General features: G+C 36.5%; 1 protein-coding gene across 5 annotated transcripts in view; it reads right to left on the reverse strand.

The window, feature by feature from the left end:
- Positions 1-424: 424 nt before the first annotated feature.
- The window catches only part of ARL15 (ADP ribosylation factor like GTPase 15), a 216,566-nt gene continuing 195,197 nt past the window's right edge, over positions 425-21,793 (reverse strand). For 4 of the 5 annotated variants that reach the window (XM_035553717.2, XM_035553719.2, XM_035553718.2 and 1 more), the window contains one exon: positions 444-4,458. In XM_035553717.2, coding sequence (XP_035409610.1) covers positions 4,306-4,458 — 153 coding nt within the window. In that variant the 3' untranslated portion in view covers positions 444-4,305. Of the gene's footprint in view, positions 4,459-21,793 lie in introns of all 5 variants that reach the window. The other variant, XM_035553722.2, reaches the window with a different exon arrangement.

The raw sequence follows: 21,793 nt of genomic DNA on the forward strand, positions 1-21,793 counted from the left end.
TACAAATCTTTCATTTCCGTCCCGGTATCAGGTTAAGAGGCAGATTTTAAAATAATAAAATGAAAAAAAAAACATACCTCAGGAGCTGTATCAGAAATCTTCAGTCCGGCTCAGCAGTGCTGTAAGTGTTTTTTCTTCTCAAACAGTGATAGCATAGCATAGAGTTTTCTCAGTAACTTTTTGTTTTTCCTGTAGTATTTTACTTTGCTCAATTTCTGCAGCATCTTTTTTTAGTATGTACTATGCCATGCCATTTTATTTAAAACCATTTTCTAGTCACATAAACATGTTCCTTGGTTTACCATTATGGAATAATTGCATAAATATTATTCCAGTTTCTGTTCTAGCAAAAAAATCTGCAATATCTTCCAGGTATATTTCCCAGGTAACACCATCTTGCTTTGGAAATAAATCAGCCAGCTTTCAGGAGTTTCAATTTTTTATATACACAGAAATGTGTAGGTATGTATAACTTAGCAGTGATTATGCAGTAATCATTTGTTTTCATCTAAGAGTAAATAAATTACTTTGACGATTCAATATTGAGGTAATACACCATGTTCCTAGACTTGTTTACTACTCAAGAAATCCAAACTTAGCAACTCAATTCTACACAGTGTTTATTTTCTTTTTTTTCTTTCTTTTTTCTTTCATACTTTTTTTTTTTTGGATAGTGGAAATCATGTATAAATCACAAACAGTACAAGTTCCTCTTGTATATCAGTTGCCCACCTGAATGGGTCAACTTTTGTGTAAAGACACTGTATTTTTAGTATAAAGTCAAGAAAATATGGCAGTTAACTAATACTCTCAACTACAGTAAAGATACAAACTTTTGCAATATAAATTAATTGCCATTACAAAAGGGCAACTGTATTAACTAATACGGTACAAAAATCTGCAACTCTATAAATATAATGAAATGCAAGAAGTTAAATGAAATAATACATCACAGATTTTTGTGCAGAGGCAAGCTAAGATACACATGGAACATTATATAGCAAGAAATAATATCAAAACGCACTAAGTTCTAACTTTTTTTTTTTCCCCAATACAAATGCTAGAAGTACAAGTACAGGACGCAACATGGAAGCAGTAAGATTACCAGCTCAGAGTGGATAGACAAAGAAGTCTTATTGACAGGTCGTAAAGCATTAGGCAGCAGACAGAGGCTTGTCAAAACCAGCTGTTGTTGGATACTGATTGATAATGTTTTCATTCTGACGGCTGAGATGCTGCAGACAGCCACAGGTCTGAGAAGCCCAATGTGGGCACATACACGTACACACACATACACATACACACACAAAGTAATTTAACAGATGTCTAAAGAACATTAAAGCACAGTATCTTTTTTAAAAAGACAATGTTCACTCCTTAATGAACTTGCATGGAAAGTAGAGCCTAGTGCCCAAGTTTATTTCATCTAAATGATGAACAGATGTGAAAAGATTAAAAAAAAAAAAAAAAAGATTGGTCATCCGAATAAAAATTGCATGGTGGTTACATATTCTACCATAACCAGAGTATTCAAAAACACTTTAGACAAGGAAGTGTGATGTTGTGAGCCACTATGAGCATTTTTAATCCCTCCATAAAAAGGTGAAGGGGTTTATAGACGTTAAAAAGGTACATATCCATTAAGTCCCTCCACAACACAAAACCACAGAAGAACTACATTCAAAGTAAAGTTAAGGGTTGGTCTTAGCCTTAAGCAATTATGAGGTATTGTTTCAACCTGTGGTGAGGAATGATCACTGTATTAGTAAGAAAAAACATATTCAAAATCATTGTGAAAAATAAATCACTGCTCCTGTGCAGCTGGTATTTTCCTAAAGAAAAAGCATTAAGTATCAAAAGGTCCTAGTCTGACTGCACCTTGGCACATGTCAAAGCCATGTTCTCATTGACTAGTTGGTCCTTTTGGATGTTACTTGTGTAGCACCTTCCAACAGTGCATAGTTGGGAAATCATGACCAAAATATAAGTCAGGAACTCTAAAGTCTTTGGACCAGAAACATTGATGGTACGAATAAGTACAGTTCCAAGAATGCAATACAGTTGAGATTATTTTAACTTTTTGTACTTTTTGGTCCATAACTTTAATATGGGAAAGAAGGGGGGAAACAGTAACAAGATTTAATTTCTCATCTGCTAATGCTCAATGAAAAAACAGTAAAAGCTCTGAATCCCTCTTTTTGCCTCCCCAAACTGTCTACCTTCTCTGGGAAATAATCTCTTGCTCCTCTTCACCATCTCTTATTTTTATATTGTGCCTGACCAGGAAAGAAATCTGGAGACCTTGTGGAAATCTGGGGACTCTGTAACCTCTAAACGCGCATAAGCTAAGAGAGAGAGTGGAACTGCACATCAGATCTCATTCCTCTACAAATTCAGGGAAAGGAGACTGTTGCCTACACACAAGAAACTGATGGGCAACTGGGTCACTTCTATGGGGGGAGAGAGCTGGCACCACCATTGGGATCCCCTTTGTATTTTGAAATGAACAGTTCCAGTTCTTGGGTTTTTCTAAGAGTAGGAGGAGTGAGACAATTGGCCTGGCATGAAAGAGAAAAACAACGCAAGATGTCCTTCAGGCTTATGAGCAAAGCTTTCTGCCTATTCTGTCACAACATAAAACAAGTAGCTTACCAGTTTTCCCAGCTTCATTCTGATAATAGGAAGTGAGTTAAAACAGTGATCATTAGGCCATGCATTTGAGCAGAAACAGTTCTGAGGGAGCAATGCAAGAAATCCATGGAAATAGAAAAGTAAACAAAAACTGTAAAAAGATTTTGTTTAACAAAGAGTATAACTGCAATAGAGAAATGGCTTTTATAAGCCTTAAAAGCTGATCCTTGTTATTTTCTTATTCTCAAATAAACTAGTGAAAAACTACAATAAACTTTAAACTTAAAAAATAAATGCTCAGAGTGGAAAGATATGTTGTTTAAAGCCCTGAAAAAGAAGCTAAGAGTTTCAAAACATAGGCAGAATCAATGAGGAACCACTGACACATCACTACAGTTTATGTTTGCAGACACTCACGCACAAGGCACAACATTCAAGGTGTGCACCAGTCAAGTGACTGATCTGCACATACCCTGTTGTGACTGACTTCATGGTGAACCAGCAACCTGGCATGTTTCTTTAACAGATAAGATCAGTTTTAAAAGTCAACAAAAGGCAGCCAAAAAAACTGCAAACCCACAATGGGGAAAACTTGGAAAGAGGAAATATGCACTATGTTACTGGAACCAAATGGGATATTTCCAAATGTATTACAAATGTTGTTTCCAATGAATACTTTTTTGTCTTCTAAGTAACATGCAGCCCAGAGGAAGTTTGAAAGAACAAGTTATAATCCCTTGAAAAGAGAAGCTTATAGTACAAACACTGGAAGGCCCTTCATTTTGGTATAGATGCCTTCTTGGCACTGTTTCGATAACAGTAGCATGCAATGCGTGAGTGATAAAGGAGGCAATCCTTATTTAAAATCAGTTACAATTCTAACTAGTAGTAAAGCCTCCAAAGCTGAATTAACAGACATTTGCTTTGTTTCTCTGTTGAAAAAATGCTTTCAGTGAGAATTATTACTTTACCCAACTTCTGTATGTTTTGTAAGAATAGGGTTACTTAGGCCAACATTTTTATGTAACCTATTCTTCTCAAATACTGTTACCCGTACACATCTGTGTGAAAATTTCTCTTTCAGGGAACTTCCAGCAAGGTAATGGTTCTGCCTTAGACAAGGTTATGCAGTGACTTTAGGTGAGGAATCAACTAACATGTCAATTGTGTTTTCATTTAGTAAAACTTCAGAGTAACCTTTGCATTAACATGAAACTACTTGTTTTAAAGTATCATATTTAGGTTCTCAGTGGCTGTGCTTTCCAGAATGTGGAGTCAGTAAACAAGCTAATACAAATTAGTCTCACAAATCCTTAAGACATGAGTTATTTTTAAAAAATAAGTAGCAGGTAGAATTCCTCTTTTACAGACTATGTTATTCTTGTGCGTGCAAAATTTCCTGTCAAAGATGATGGCAACGCAAGAAAGCAACAAGCAGTATGCAGAACTAGTGGTAAACAAAGAGGAACTCCCTATTTCAGTAGTGTAGACAACTTTACTGGAAATAGTCATGTACCTGGTTCACAGAGTATTTATTTTAACAAAAGTACATTCTGCACTAACTATGTATGAACAACATATCACAGCATTGCCTTGATGCCACACCATAATTAAGCTGTGAGCAGAATGAACAGGTACAGTGATGCCTGGAGAACCACTCTTCTCTCTTGTGTTTCACATTCTTGAAGGTTCGAAGTCTCTCTCCTCCAATAAGTTTATTAGAAGGGAGAAGCTGTCTTTTACTGCTTCCATATCGTCCAAGGAGCAGGGTTTAAGAATCCAGCGCTTTCCACGTGCAAGTGGCTCAAGTTCAAAGTATTTTTTGATCTATGAAGAAAAAAAAAAGAGAGAGAGACAAATGTATTAATACTATGAAAACTGACTCTATCTCTCAACTAAAAATAAATAAATAAATAAATTCAAAACCATCAGAAAAACAACATGTAAAAAATCAGGACGCTAATTTTTAGAATCGTACCCACAGCTGTTCTTATAATACAGGTTATATGTTGTGACCTGAAAGTGTTTTCTTTAGGGGTGAGTGACCTGCTTGGAAGCTACCATTCCACCCATACATTTAGCAGCATGGGAGGTCTGGGGAAGAATTATATGTACTTAAGGCAAAGAGCAAAGCAGATGAAGTAAGTGTCCAAACAGCCAACATAACATAAAGAAATTCTAGTTTACATTCAAACTTTAATGCTAAAGCTGTAGATTCTGTCAGAACATTATTAGTAAACACCTAAAATGCAGATTTTTTTATTAAATTACTATAACAACACAAATGAACTGTTAAAAATATACAAAATTTAAACACTGTATTCAAGGTAAGCTAAAGAGTGTTTCTTAATGACTTTCAGAAAAATAAAAAATCTTCCAAAATCAGTTAGTTTTTAAAAATTCAACATTTAATTTCAACATCTTCATGGACTACTAGCATACTAATGTGATTAGAATAATAATAATAAATGTGGGACACAATGTTTTTTTGTGATGGTCTTCATTCAAAATCCAGCACGTTCCATCAGCCTTCAGCTGCTTACGAACAATACATAATAATGACTAATTCAATTTTTATTTCTGCAGCAACCATGCATCAAGGAGGCAGCCTACGATGCAATATAGAACTGCAGCTTTTAGGGTCATTACAAGCCTTGACAAGGTGTACTGAGGAAGGTGCAGATTCTTGGAAAGACCAGTTGTTACTGACACTAAGTACACTGACTATCAAGTTAGAAACACAGACCCACAGGAAGACTGTCGAATAAAATATTTGAATTTACTAGTATTCTCTACTCGCTTTTCAAATCAGCAAGTAGTGTATCAAAACATATTTTTGATCCTATTAATGCCTGTTAGAAAAAGACAGCAGCTTGAAGGTCATGTTGGTCAATATATTAACCTTAAGCTGTTCTCATCAGACTTTCAGTCTTTAATAGTATTTGATCCAAAAGTCTACTCATTTCTGACTTGTCAAAATAGTTTTTAAATCCAAAATCATATCCATCAATACTTGCTATTGTCAACATACCAGCAGAAATATTTAGTCCTGACTTAGTTTGCACATTCTTGTTCTCTATAATTCTTGCCAAATATTCTTAATTCTCTTCTATCACAGACTGAGCCACAAGTATGCACAACAACAGGAACAGTTACTTGTATTCTGGTAGGCAGTTGAGGCCCTAGACAGGCAACTGGAGCCAAACTGTGAGAGGCTCCATGTGCAGGGGAATAAAACCCTGCAACATCTCTATACAGCTCTGTATAGTGTCTACACAACAGTTTTATTTATCAATAATGTATTCTAACAGAAGAAACTGAGTGTGGTTGTATCAACTCACATAAATCAGAATTCAACTGTGACAATGTGTCAGGAAGGTTTCTCATTTTCTAGTAAGGATTTTAGAGCAGAGCTTCTAGTAACAAATATAAGAAAGAGTGATCTGGTTTTGAGAGCAGAACTTCTGCTTCCTCCAGCTAAGATATAGGTGAAAACTTTAAAAATCTATTTCTAACAAAGCAAAATTGTATCAGTAACAACCTGCAAACATGTAGAAAATAAAGCACAGTAGTAGACATTTACTTCACATCAAACATATTTCAGAAAAAAACACAAGTCTGCAACAACCGGTATTTTAACACCAACTTTTTAGCATTGCTGTCATAGTGCCATATTAATAACTGATATGTTAGTATGGTTGCATATGATCAGAATATAAATAGTAATCTCTATAAGGGATATACTGCAATGCTTCCTGCAGGTGAAGTGACACCAAATTGAATCTACCCTCATTAATAAATTAATTGAATGTCACCAATCACAGTATTGGGGAAGCAGGGTAAGAAAGCTCTCTCTCTCCTCTCAGTAACAGCCTCTTTGACTGCTAAACAAGGGGAGAAAGTAAAAGCGGCACAGAAACATAACAAAGCAAGGTGTCAGAGTGGCTAGCTGATGGAGCAGCCGGCTGGTGTTAAGCTGACAAATATGGCTGAGTAACTTGAGATGTTTCAGACCCATAACCCAGAGGATGTCCACCACACCCCCTCTACTGGAAGACTATTGCCATCAGTCCCTTGAGTTCAATGAAGTCTGTCCGCAATCTTATTTACATATCCTCTCGAATTAATGCTGTGCCATGTGAGGAAATGATGAGGAAAAGGTAATTACATTTTAATGAGAGTACTTGGGTTTAAAAGCATTAAAGCATCTAGGAATGCATACAAAAGGAAATGATGGCAGTAAGCAGACTTGCACTGAATCTTGTGTGTTCATGAGCAAATACAACACTGCTTACCAAGGCAGCTTCTAGCCAACAAAAACACAATGACTTCAAGCTATATTTCCATGCCTGCAGACTCCAAGATATAATTTCTATTGCAGTAGTAAAACAGCAGGAACTGATTTAGTAAAACAATTTTTGAAGAGACATCTTTGATTTGGATGACCACTGTTGACTAAAATCTTTTTTTTTACTATTTCTTGGTGTGTAATCAAGATGTAACAAAATCAGTGGTGTGCTGTCATCATTTTCCACCCCTTAGGACCAGTTCGGAGTCTCTGCATTAACAGATCCTGAACGAATGCTTAAATTAAAATGCTTAGTGAGTGGTGGCTTTTGAAATGAGAAGTTTTGATAATGGCATAAAGGCACAACTGCTTGTATTCATAAGTAACACCTATTTTTTCACACCTACAGAGACAAAAGATTTGCTAGGTGACTTGTCCCTAATGCAAATATAGAAAAATAACACCAATCAGCTTACAAATAGTAACTAAACCAGAAAGTAGCACAAAAGGATCTTCCACAAGCCAATATATATGAATACCATTTTGCGGTATGTTACTGTATTTCCTCCTTTAAACTTTTACTAAAGCCCAGAGCTCTGCAAACAGGCTCTATTATCTTGAAACTCCCAGGAAGAAGTTTGCAGGCACAAATATTTTTCCCTGCAATGTACTGCAATTTCTCCCCCCACTCAGGAGATGTCATTCAGTTCTAAAAACAAGTTGTTTTCAGACTTGAAAAGGAACCCTTTGTTACATGTAAGAGATAAAACTACACAAAAATAGACCAGCACAATCAGATGCCCGACACTGTTTACACTGTTGGGTTTTCCACTGCCACGCTCTCAGCTCTCAATCCACTTTTCTTTCGGTCCTCTCTCTGTAGCTGCTTTTTGCCTGGGTGGCGATCATTCACACTCGTTCCCTACCAGATTTCCTAGGAGGATGCATGCTAATCATCAAAATGTCTGAAGGAGGTTAAAATTCTCTGACTACTCATCTCAGTAGCCCCTGCATAACCAGATAAGCAGCAGTAACTATTTTACAGCTCCTCCAAGAGCACAAGTACAACAGGGGGCAGTTATTAAGAGAAGCTTTTTGTCTTGCTCTCTTGCATAACTGATGAAAAGCTTTCTGCCTACTCGTGGATGCCGAAGCAAAACATTAAGACTCAGACACGCTTCAGATGTCTGACACATCAGACATGCATTTACATACTGGCTTTGCATTTTTAAGTGTTTACTTTGGGACTGCTAAATTTTTAAGACATAACCTTAGAAGAAAATACAATCAATTAAATCCACATCATTTCAAGACTCCTTTACTACTATTTTACAGGATTTCACTGTGTCTTGACTCCACATGGGGCCTTGTTTTATAGAGAAGCTGACATTGTATTTATGCCACATACTGAAGTCAATAAAATCTAACAATACACGTTTGCAATTATTCCCACTCTTCCCACACTCCACCTTCTAAGTCCTATTCTGCTGGCACAATACGCTAAGCATATGGTTATCAAATGTTGCTTAACCTATGTGCTGGAAAAGTCAAGACACAATAAAAGGATTGATGCCCAAAACCTCAGCTGGGGTAAATTAGCACAGCAGCGTGGAACTGATGTTACTAAATTGATCTACGTAAGCTGCCTAACCAGTCCCTGCTGAAAGCTTTTATATGTTCTATTACTGAACCTCATCTAGCCAGTTCACAACACAAGACATCCAGGGAAACTTAGATACTGTATGAATATATGAATACAGAGTCATTTGTATCTATTACTGAAGATGAAAAAAGCTGCTTGAAAGCATTATTTTTCATCTGAATTCCCAACTTTAATTCTGAAGTTCATCAGTACAAAAAGCCTTCCAACCCACTCTAATCTGTTGCAAACAAATGCAAGATGCAGCCAGTCACTTATACTTATCAGGCTGTATTTGGAGAATTTAATAATTTTTTTTTCATCCATTGCTGCTTTATTGAACAATTGTACTGGGAATAATGGATTGTAATAACGTATGTACATTATAACTAATCAAAAGCTACAGAGTCATGTCAGTGACCCCACTAGTCTGAATTTTTCAAAGACTTTTACAGGCAAGCATTATGATTAAGCAAGCATTCCTACAACTGGTGGAGGTTTGAATTAAACTAAAATTACCTAACTTGCTGAATCCATATATTAGCCACAAGGAATGGTTCATTAATCTCAAATCTGCATGGACAAGAACTGTAGCAGTAGTAGGACATGGAGCTCCCCATATTGACACTGTAAATATTTCATTGGGCTGTGATGCTTAGGTTACATTTTCAGACATCACAAAAGCCTACCTTTTAGAGCAACTGTTTAGAAAACCCACAAGAGAGAGGTAAATTTGAGAGCTGGGTCCACGAACAACAGAAAAGCTGCCTGTAACAGTGACCAAACATGTTCAAATTCAATACCTTTGGAGAAGAGAAAAGGCCAAAAAAGCCCATCACATAGCATTAAGTTTTAAAAAGGGAAACTACATAAAATGAGTAACTTAAAGAAAATTAACTGTGCAGCTAAAAAGGTAAATGCTTGCAGGTGGCATAGAAAAAAATACCATAATTAGAGGCTCAGAGTATATTTATATCACTACAGAAGACTTTAAAAGAAACAAAAAAAGCTTTCAACAGTTGCAATAAGGAAAAGGATGGTATTAGAGGTAAAAGAAGTCATGTCTAAAGAAGGAAAACAGAAAACAAAAGAAAGGAAATTCTGGCAAATTAAATAGAAACCACAAATGTTGACCTCCTAACCATAGAGTGCAACCCGTTGCTTAAATCACCACCGATGCTAAAAAGTAAATTGAAATCCACTCTAGGTTATGTTAGTGTGCTGGACTGCAACTGCACAGCCTCTTGAGCAGCTATACATGCTTTCCTGCTGATCCTGTTGTGAATACAGTGATTTATAAGAGTGGGTAGAAGGATCTTTAGCCACTTCATCTTAAATCAACCAGCTCAATCCAGTGTTGTACAAGTGAACACTTGCATGCTTTTCCCTAAAAATCTGCTGGTAACCTTTTTATCTGACACCTCATTTGGCAAACAACAACCCCTTGTCTGACCAGAACAGCTCCTTGAACCTGCACAACTGTCAGCAGAAGTTTCATAATGTTTATTCTTTCTATAGAGACACTTCATATTCTCATGTAATGATACTTCACGTGTGCCTGGCTGTATGCTTCTTCAGAACAGTGACCTCATCCACGTCTAGAAGGGTCTGTGTAATGCACCCGTGTCTAGTGAGCACTCCTCATAAAACACCTGTAGCTCATCTTTATGGACTCCATATGGAGCACCTCTAACCCAGTGGGGATGGGAATGAAAGTGCCTCAGCTGATGGGAAGGGGTGGCAATGCTGCTGGGATCTAAAACAGACCTGCTCAGCAACCTGTGCATGGGGTTATTTCTAGGAATGCCAGTTTGACATTGAACAACGCTATCAGCCATCAAAATGCTCTTAAATTCTAGTTCTTTGAAATTAAATTTCTTATTGTCAGCTGAGCTGAATGTGTCACTGGATCCAAAGTCTGTAAGTACAACGTCAAAAATTTGCAATGAATCAATTAAATGTGTATTATGATAACCAGCACTCTGCAACTGTTTTTTTTTTAATGTGTTGTTTTATTTTTTGTTTGTTTGTTTGTTTTTTAAAGTATGACTTGCTGAAGCAACAACACAAGAAAACCCAAGACTGGCTTCTTCAGCATGTCTGTGTGATGGCAAGGCACGCAATTTCTCTAGACTTGATTTCAAAACCAGCAGAAGACTTTTTGTTCAAATCCTCATAGGTAGTGGAAGATGCTTTAGAAATTACTATTTCTAATTTGTACAGCTTTCCAAACCATTATTATTATTGTTATTATTATTATTTTGGTTTTACGAAATACTATCTGAAACACTTCCAGCTGCGCCTTGTACTTAGCTTTTTAATAGACATGGCTGATATTTTGGCTGCTAAGTCTTTACAGAGAGGAATACAGTCACTTCTACACATATTCCACAAAATAATTTACACAGTGGCTTGTGGAACAGATGCTCTTTTCCATCCTTGTTATATTTAGTGTCCACAAGACACTACCCTTTTCAGATTGCAAACAATTGCTTAAAGAAATGTATTTTAAAAAAAGATTCCTAACTGTTCTGAATGAAGAAATATGATGCCTGGCAAATCAGCACAGACATGTTGTTCCAAACAGAGCATGAAGTACTGGCAAATGCAAGTGCGAGACAAGGAAAGGGGAGTGAGCTTGAAAGCTGGAAGAATACAGTTGGGTGCTTACTGAAAAAAATAAAATAAAATATTGTATAATGTATCAGGATGTAGGGAGTGGCAGCTTATTTTTAAATGTGTAGGTGTTTTTTATACAGATGCATATAATTGTGGTATGATGGGTTGATGACAATAGGGCAGATGAGAATGAGGACGGAAAACTGCTGAGGGTGCAAAGGCACTACTGAGGTTTGCATGAGAAACTTTGTTTGGATGAAAGCAAAGATAGGCTTTACGGAGCTACCAGCATCTGCATCTTTTCATGCAATTCTTTACCATGCAACAACACACAATGGCTTATTAGATTTCTTTGGTTACATTTTATTAATTTGTTCAAAAGGAATAGAAAGAATTAGGTAAATGGCAAAAGATACACCCATACTTTGGCCTTCCATGTTTTATTTACCCAACATATTCTGTTTATCTAAGCCTCTACTTTTCCTACAACTGGGAGACACACAGATAACATGAGAATAGGAGCAGCACATCTCTGTCGAGAAAACCAGACTATTCTAGATGAAGATTCATACAAACAGTGCTGTGATTGCAACCAAGAATGGGTCACACAACATCCAAACTCAAACCACAACATCCATTCTTGAGTGATGAATGAAACAATGAGAACAGAGAAGAAAGGATTGTACAAAAAAAAAATGTGCAATGAAAGCACAGTAGAACAACATTTTACTTTATTATCTACAGCTAAAATTATTTAATTTATTGCAAAGACAATGTGGAGAAAAGGGGACATCAAGTATCAGATTTTCAGACACACTATTAACGTGTAATTTCTCTGTATCAGACTGCATGTTTTTGCCTCACAACTAATCCTGTAGGTCACTGATCCTATTACTTCATCAACTACCCACTCGGTACTTTGGGTTGCAGCAGATACTGGGAGCTATGTGCTTGTACAATACCTAGCATTAATGGAGACGCAGCATTAGTTCTTTTGTCACCAAGAAGTCTCAGTTGAATTGTTAGAATATAAAATCTTAAAGAGTAAGGCTGTAAATTAGCCCTGGTTAAAGTCAGATCTTTGGAGGACATCTAAAATTCACATATATATATATATATTTTCACATATTACACAGTGACTGAAATGTTGATTTTCTATATATATGGACAATTTTCTATACAAGTGTATTCTTAGCATATCCTAACACATTCTTAAGATATTCTAAAATAACTGATTGCATTTAAGATCAATTAAAATTTAAAATAATTGGTTTAAATTGAGAACACTGCCCAAATCTGTTAAAAAACACAGAACATATCCAAAGATAATTTTAAAACAAACATATTAAAAGCATTTACTATATCACAACTCATCTCCCCTCTAACTTCACAGCTTTATTACATCGTCAGTTAAATAACTCTAGAAACACAAATAGCTAGTAGAAATTCAACACTCAAGACCTTTAACCACATATCTGTTAGCCTTTCACAGATTTTATAGATTTTGTTTAATTTTGTTTTGAATAGACTGTAGATATTCACGGTTCACTTCAGACAATAACACTAACAACAGAGCGTGGTGATTTCAGCAGCAAAATATACTAGTTTTAAATACAGACTGTGGCTTCAACTAGTAACAAAACCTGAGCCACAGGTACTCAAGTGCTGAGTTTTTACGCCCTCCCTCCGCCCCAAGAAAAAGTTTACCTGTGTCATTGAACGTCAAAAAAACCCTTTAGAATAATCAGAAGTCCAACGATCAGTCCTTATTATGACATCCCTTCTGCAAATGGCATGTTTTCTGTTCAGATAACAGTTAAACAGTATTTTCTGGAGAGATACATATGTGATGATTCATCTGCGTCTGCCTGAACATGTATATACATCTAGTACTTGAATAAATAACATCTGTATTCTGTGCCCATGTCTGCAAAGCACCAAAACACTGTATGGACACGTATGCTTGTATCAACAGCAAAGAACAGAGTTTCTAAGGGCTCTGTGGTTGGTTCCCCACATTCACACTGCTGAAACCATTCCAAGCCAACAACCAGTGGGAACACAAAGAAAAACCATTTATTCAGCAGTGGTTGTGGTTCTACAATATGTACTCATGCATATAGGTTCAGACAGTGGTCCTGCCTATTTCACTTGTTCTTTCTCAGTTATAGAGCAGACTGGATAAATGCAGAATAGTTTCAAGCTCCTTTCAGGTCCTTTGCTGGTGAGAGTGTCTATTATGCAGTCCGCACAGTGCCATGTGTTTTAACATGCTCATAACTACCTGCATCTAACCATTTCTGGTCCAAAAGCAGAAAATGCAAAATAAATCCATTTTGGAATGAAGCCACTGCTCTAAACCAGGTATTCCAGCTGCTCCAGACTCATCTCCATTTCTTGATATTAAATGACTCTCCATTTAGAAATATGGCAAAACCCTCTCACGCCCTGACTTCATGCCTTGCTTGAGTAAAGCCTTTCACAGCTTTCAGATCCCTGCATAAAGCACAGGGATATAAAGAGTAAGATTACACGACTCGATTCAGAAACAGTCCTGTACACAGGGATATAGAGAACACCCATGTGCACAACCAATTCACCACTACCTCTAAAATGTTAGTGAGTGCACTAAGAATTACAGATAGGACAAAAAATGAGCACTTTACACTGAGAGAGGATTTTTTTAACCACATAATGGAGCTGTTTCCAGTGTTGGGAGGCAATAACACTGAACAACTGTGGAGGTCTGCAGATGATACTGGAAAAGCTAGGGATGACCAAAAGCATTTGAGAAAATGGGTGAATTTTCAAAGAGATGCTGAAGAACTGTATAGGTCTCCAGCTTCCTTCTGGCTTTCAAACTTTAAGGTGACAGGTAATCTCTCCTTCCATCATCGTAGGTTGTAGTAGGGAGTTCTACCTGTTTGAGAAGTCTATTGGTGAAAAGGTCCCATGGGAAGGGACAAAAAAAAGAGTAATTAATATTCTTCACTAAGTGCATCAAGACACCACTTGCCCTACCTTATCCTGACCCACACTTCAAGGAAAAAGAAGAAATAATAGGCAGTCGATCAAGATTTTCATACACATAAAAGAAAGATACATTGATATCTCAGGCCGAGTATCAACCCTTACATTAAAAACAAACAAACAAAGCAGCAACAAAAAAACATACCCAGAGAAACTACATAACCACATTGCTCTCCAATGAATGCTCAAATTCTAGGGCAGACACACAACATACATAAAACTTATGGCCTTCTTGAATGATGGCTACTGATAATAAAATTGATGATACTTAAAATGGGATCAATAAAGCTATTGTTATTGTGATGAAGTGAATTAAGGATTGCCCTTGTATGCCTGTGACTATGAAGTTTCCTCTGTAGTGTCACTAAACAGCCAAGTTTCTTCCAAAGAAAAGCATCTGAAGGCCGGAAGATTAGTCATGGTGATGCCTCAATTTTCATGATAGTATAAAAGATACAAAAAAAAAAAAAAAGCAGGCACATGTCAAGTGATTCCAGCAGAGTGGGAAAAGAGGAGGAAAGCACAGATTCTGTGGGCTGACAAATCAGCTTCTTCCCTCTGCCTCTGAATTTGATGTCCAGTTTTGTCAACAGGTCCTAGCATTATACTTGGGTAAGTTTCTCACTGTAAACAAAATTGTATAAAGCAAATATATGGATGACATAAATTTTTAAGCAGATGGGAAGATTAATGCCAGTTGATTAAAATATTTTCAAGCAACAGATTTTTCTAAGCACTCTCCCTTCCATTCCCCTGACAAAATACCTTACCTATTCAAAACTGTTGTCTAATGAAGGTATAATCAATTCTTTAAATTTGGAGGTGTTGGTGCTCACTCAAAGTCTCAATACTGCATGTTTACAATTACTGAGTTTCCTTTACATTAGATATCACCATATGATGATTGCTGACCAGTAGCAGCAATGCAAAGGCTCATAATGCATTATTGGCTTTTTGAGAACGTACTTGAAATTTGTACCATTTCACCACTTCCTAATAATGAACTATTGATATGAATACAGCTAAAAAGAATGTAGCAAAGCACTTCCATACCAACCAAGAAAGGTTCTGTATATTTAAGTTAATGAGTTTAAATGCTAAACTCACATATAAGAAACAACCAATTATCCCGTCTGAAACACAGGCTTGTAAAACTCTCAGTTACTTGTAAAACGGTCTGCTACACACGAGTAAGATGTTGTTTAAATGACTTGTTTGACTAGATGCATTCACCATGAAATTGATTCTTTTAAAGCATTATTTTTAAACTTGATGCAAGTTAACTGTGTGAACTGAAAAAGGGGAAAAAATCTAGCATTATAAAGCATATGTTTTAGTATGAGTTTACTACTTTATGAGGTTGAGTGTCACTTGAATGAGAAATTCATCAAGAACAAACAGTCATTTGTAGGGAGGTAATTGAAAGGTTTAATGCAATTAAACTATTCTGCCATTTCAATGCTAAGATGTATGGTACAGTATCTAGTGTTATCCCACAACAGATAGAACATCTTTCAGCTATAAGCAGCAAAAATACATCTGAATTGCTATTTTTCTGAAAGTAGTACTATATTGTGGTTTTACAACTGGTTTTAGTATTACAATTCTGTTATGCCTTTCGGCAGCAGGTGGCATAAAAAGTGGATAACTAGCAACAGACCACTGAATATTCCTCAATCTCCAGCTCAGGCACTCAGCTGCTCAACTTTTCAGTGATCCAGATTTCAAAGAAAAAGAACAAACCACTGCAAGAAGGTCCTGGAGCTGAATATATATATATATATATATATGTATATATACACATATATATATATATTTATATTTATATGTATAAACAGACAAATAAAAAACACTGCTAACAATATGTTCTTCAATAACATTTTTTAGATCTGAATATTTAGCATGGCCATATAAATACAGACATAGCACGCCAGGGTTACTGAACAGATTAGAGTTTGCAAAGTAGTGTCTTATGTTTGCTCCCATAACCAAAAAATGTTACTATTGGTTTATTATGAATTAACGTGCCAATGGTATGTTGCTAATAGTTCACAGATGCTTGGTCACTTAAAACCAAAAAGGAAAGTCTACTTGGTACTAGTTAAAATTTGAAATCTTGCTAAAGGAACATTTCCAATTGTCCTCTCAAAACAAGAAATGACCTTGTTATGAGATAAAACGGTAAGAATAGTTTTTTGAAAATCAGTACAACAAATGTAGTGTTTTATACATTGGCCCAGAAAAACTGGAAAAGATACTATGCTGCCTACTGAACAGCAGTTTTGGAGAAGAATCAAATTCTCAGACTGAATAAAGTATTTGCACATCATACAGCAGTTTACTCAATATCCAGCAAAGAGTGCCACCAGCCATGCTGTTTTATAAGCCCAGTTGTAGACAGATTAATAGAAAGGACAGTGTCATCAACATGTCAGTCAGACCACAGGCAGTGTGGAAGGAATTGGAGAGGGGAAATAAAGAGAGGTGTGAAGACATCAACCTCGTAAAATGGCTTCAGATGGCTTACATGAAATAAGACATCCTGTTTCTATGGAAGTCTGAAGCATCACAGTAAAAATGATTTTATTAAAAGAAAAAAAACCAACAAACAAACCAATCCAACTGCTAGTGTATCAGATTGATATTTGCCAGCTAGAAACCTGCAAGTTGACTTGGGATGACAACAGTCAGAAAATCAAGGTGAAACAGGGACATTCATCTCAGGAAACAAAAAATGGCTCATTTGTTCCCTTGAAAAGAGTTATTATGCATTAACAGGCTATCAGTAAAAATAAGGTATCAACTGTGTTTAAATTAAAGGCAAATGCAGGACAAACAAGTACAACTGGATCCTACCAAAAACTCCAGAGGTTAGGGGTCTAATTGGATCTACAGCTTTTCTTGGGGAAGCAAGGGCACTTCTGCTTATTTCATACAAAACACATGCAACATCTTAACATTTCCAGTAGGATTTGTATTTTCCATTTATATCAGAGGTTAACATGTGAACTTCTCATTCTTTATGTTCCTTTCACTACTTCCAGAGATAGCAGTAAGTTTAATATCAATTATGCATTTCACGCATGCTTGATACAAAAGTATGAGAAAGATGCAGAATTGCACTTCAGCTATACTGGATACATCTAACTACCCATGTTAATATACAGGCAAGAAGAACATCTCAATTTATATCATATAGAAAGGAAAAGGGACATTATCATTAAAATGGTTGAACAAAAATGTCCGCTGAAGGAGAAATACAGAGGCATGTCTTGTTAATGTAATTTCCAGTATTGCTTCGCCTCATTAAGCACTCCCAACAACTTGATGGGCTATAAAGAAGTAAAAACACTTGATCAAGTAAATTTCAAATCACAAACAGTTCACCTTCCTATCACCGATCCCAATTAGTGGAGATACATATGCATCCAGTTCAACAGAAACTCATTTTAAAGGAAGATAAAAATATCCGGGGTCTTATACTTTGATATTGGCACATACTTGTGTGTAGAAGACTCAAGTTCATTTGTAATCACTTGTACAACCTGAACAATAAGTACAACAATAAGATTGCATGGAAAATTAAGGATAAGGAAGAGAGAGTAAATCAGGAGCTGTCTGCTAGAAATAATAAAATTGTTTGGGAAGTGCATGATTCAAAAAGTTTTTAGAGTCTTTCTAAATAAGTACTAAGTATTCTTTGTGGGTGAACAGTAATACTTTACTCCTCATTGCCCATTCAAACATATTTTAAGGCTTTTTTTATTTTTTATTTTTTATTTTATTTTATTTTATTTTTTTTACTGGTAGAAATAGCTACTGTTCAGATATCCCTGTAGTGGACTGTGCTTGGCTACACACTACTAACTTCACAGCAGGCACTCTTCCAAAACCAGAAGGGAGAGAAGAGGGTGACACCACATCTCCCAGCTAACAACAGTTTATGGGATTAATTTTATTTTATTTAAACACTACAAATTGCAAGACTATGTGGTACTGCAGTGATATAGGCAATGACTGTTTCTGGTACAGATAAACGTGGAACATTTTGAGTCCTAGTTTGTACTTCCAGCTGGAGATATTCTGAATCAGGAAACTGTGGGGAGAAAAATTAGTAGAAGGACATCAAACAGAAGGAAAAAAAAATGCCTTCCCATACAATTGCTACCATTAATATATTTTAGGAGCATGATCTAGGCCACCTTCCTGCAGGAGGAAGTTTGTGCAAAGAAGTGGAGGTCAAGCCTAGAGTGACATGGTTCACTGAATGACCAAATAGAGGTTTACATATTTCCTTTATGGCTGCTGGCACTGGTTTTGGCCTAGAAGCCTCTAATGAACAAAGAGAGCTCTGATTCCTTCTGGAACCATTCATATGTGATTAAGACCCAACAATACAGCACTTTGATCCACTGGGCTACAGAAGGATTGGATGTTTCCTGAAGGAGTCATTTTGGGTGAAAGGGGAAGAGAAGAAAAGAAGACAGGAATTTTCCTGATCAGGTCAATCTCAGTGAACTGCACTCTTCTCACATCCAATGCGAATTGTACTATCTTGGGGGATTTGAAGCTTTGGAAAGATGACAGATGACAGAGGTACTGAAAAGAGGAGTGGACTATGGTAACAGTATCTCCAGTACAAAGAATAAATTTATCATTCTGAAGATGATGTTGAGATCCATTTTCAAGAGAAGAAAATTGAGTCAGCTATTCCAAACCATATTGCAAAAAGCAAGGACATAAAAATGGATGTTCATTAAAGCAAGTTGGATAGCATCTTTTGCAGATATGTTCAAAAAGGTTGCAGTACCATAGTTATAAATACACACTTCCTCACTCCAGTATAGCTAAAACAGCAGGAGAGGTAAGGGTAGGTCTGAAAAAAAATCTCAGAAAATGAACACCTGGTTCCTTGTAAGTAATCTTTCTATCTTGACACCAATATACTTCATATAACCCAAGAGAATTAAGGGCCTGTTTGAAGTTAGAAGAGCATGTACATGACACACCATTTGGAGTATTTACTTTTTTCAACAGACGTAAGTATTAAGTACAGGTGATGGATTCAGATCCACAGGAATGAACAGAGGCTGGAATGTCTAGACTACCAGGAAAGCATAACACAGGTGTGACAACTCTGCCCGACTATCACATTCCAATATTTTCAGTATAAACTAAGTAACTTCCATCATCTCTTGATATAAAAGCAGAAGAGGGAAAACATATTTGGCTTTGTCTACTACAAATGTCTACTCTTAATAATTTATTTTGGAAACTAACTCTCCTTTTCATATTTGGTTTGGATGCTTCCAAGTCCACCTGGGGATGCCTCAAGCTCACTGGCTATCCAGTACAACAGTTTTAATTTCAGAAAACACTTTAAATTCTCTGTCATTGGTTTAGCCAGGTTGGTCATATTTGAATGTTTTTTACATGTCTGTCCTACCTGACAGCAGGTAACTTTCTGCACAGGCAAAAAGATTTGTATTTGTCATACAGACTTTAATATCTTGAATTCATTGTCAATGTGCATATACTATGATTCCTCACATCTAAATGAAGCAAAACATGCTGTCTTTCCTCAGATGATTTGAAAACCATCAGCAACATAGAACCACGCTGACAGCCAACTACTAACAGCAGAAAAGTCAGGGTGAAAGCAAACAGAATCAACAAGGTGGCAAACTGAAAACTAAAATCCGTTGTCACTGTTTACAATAAAAGGGTATTTGCTGCTAACCTTGTACTATAAAAGAGATTACAACCCACCGTAAGCTACTCAATTTCATAGAGTTCTAATATCAGTTGTACATTAAAAAAATCCTGAACTACTGTGTTTCCGTATACAAGTAAGGCAATTAAAACATATCTACTCCTGAAGGCAGGACCACAGTTAAAAAGATATGGAACAAGCATTTTGCACGAGTGTGTTAATTCAGTGTTGGCAAGGAGGTTTCCACTAATTCTAAAAAACACGGTTCAAAGGAGAAAGATGAGACTTGCTTTGGAAAACTAACCAACAGCTTTATGCTTAAGCTGCTCCCCTAAGTACTGCTTCCAATTACAGTAATTATGGGGGTAAATATCTGTTTCAAAACAGCATAGACTATCTCTGTCCCTGAGCAACTTTCACAGAGCAGATGATTTACAGCACAACAATATCAGAATTATCTACTAAACTTCAATGGTAATAGTATGATAGCATGCATTCTGAAATGCCACTGCTTCATTTTTTATTTTTATTTTTTACCGTAGTCATAACAGCTTTTCACCATTATATGATTAAATTGTGGTTTTGCTGATGGTTAGAGGCTAGTCAGATTTTTATTACTTCCAACAATCACTTCATCAGCATAATCCTGATACCACTATGTAGAAAAAGAATTTAAAATTAATACATTTGAAAAAAAAGCAAAAAGCATAAGAAATTCATCATATACCTACCTGTATTAGGTATATGCTGAATTTCTGGTTAGCAAACAGTCTGTTTAGCAAAATAAAATCAATCTCAAATTGATCATTTAATTTTCATCAACTGATCAAAAAACTATTAGAGCAAATTTGCTATTAAAAATCCGTGTAATAGAGACAATTTATCAAATTCATTAGGCCAGCACAAAGAGAATGTTTTTTGAAACTATAGAACCGTAGACAAGAAATTGGTCCCTCTGGACCAACTAGCAGTGGGTTGTTCTCTACAACTGATTTCCAAGTTAGCAGATGGGAAAGATTCTGGACAGCAGTGCTCTCCCATGACGTTTAGGACACTCCAGTTCATTAAGTACTCTATGATACTACTGCTAAGAGTAGAATATTACCTGGCAGACCCAACCAACCTTCTCAGTGGACTCAGGTGCTGAGGTGATCAGACAAACCTATGCTTTTATTGACTTCATTCAAAATTAACAACAAAGGCATAGATCGTAATGGCAGGTTAGCAGTTAGGCCAGCTGATAATTACTGCCAACCTGCAACAGGAACCAGGCACCCGAGTGGAGCCTGTGCTTCTGAAACTCATCCCATAGTCATGTATATCTCAGATGCTTGACAGAGCGCTAATGTGACTGTGCATCTGCATCTTTAGGAGTGCTCCATTTTTCAGACTTGTCTGCAGTGCAAAAGCACCCCACATGTAATGATGTGACAATTAATTTGAAATAATGCCGCTATATTCTGGCTTTTTGAAAGTCTGATTTGTTCTGTCCTAGTGACCAAGAAACCAATTTTTCAACATTAGCTTTCAAAGAACAAAAAAAAATGCACAGAGATGTTGTTGCTACGTATGATAATTAAATAGCATGCACACAATTGCTGTCTTGCATCTGTACAGTTATGCCCAGTTTCTTGATCAGGTTTTCCCAGAAAGCCTTGTTGCTTCCCTCCTGATTTAAGTTCAAAGTCAAAGATAAAGGATCACCTGCTTTACTGTGACTGTCCAGCTGGAGTAAAGGGGGCAATTTTATTTTATTTTTTTTAACATTCGCTGTCTATAAGCTTAGTCAGCTTCATTTGCTATGCAGACTTTACTGCACCAGTAGAATCATCTGCTCTTGGAGAAAGGTGAACACTGCAGGACTAAGCCATCA

Source organism: Cygnus atratus, chromosome Z (genome assembly GCF_013377495.2).
Source record: "Cygnus atratus isolate AKBS03 ecotype Queensland, Australia chromosome Z, CAtr_DNAZoo_HiC_assembly, whole genome shotgun sequence".
Lineage (NCBI taxonomy): Eukaryota > Metazoa > Chordata > Aves > Anseriformes > Anatidae > Cygnus > Cygnus atratus.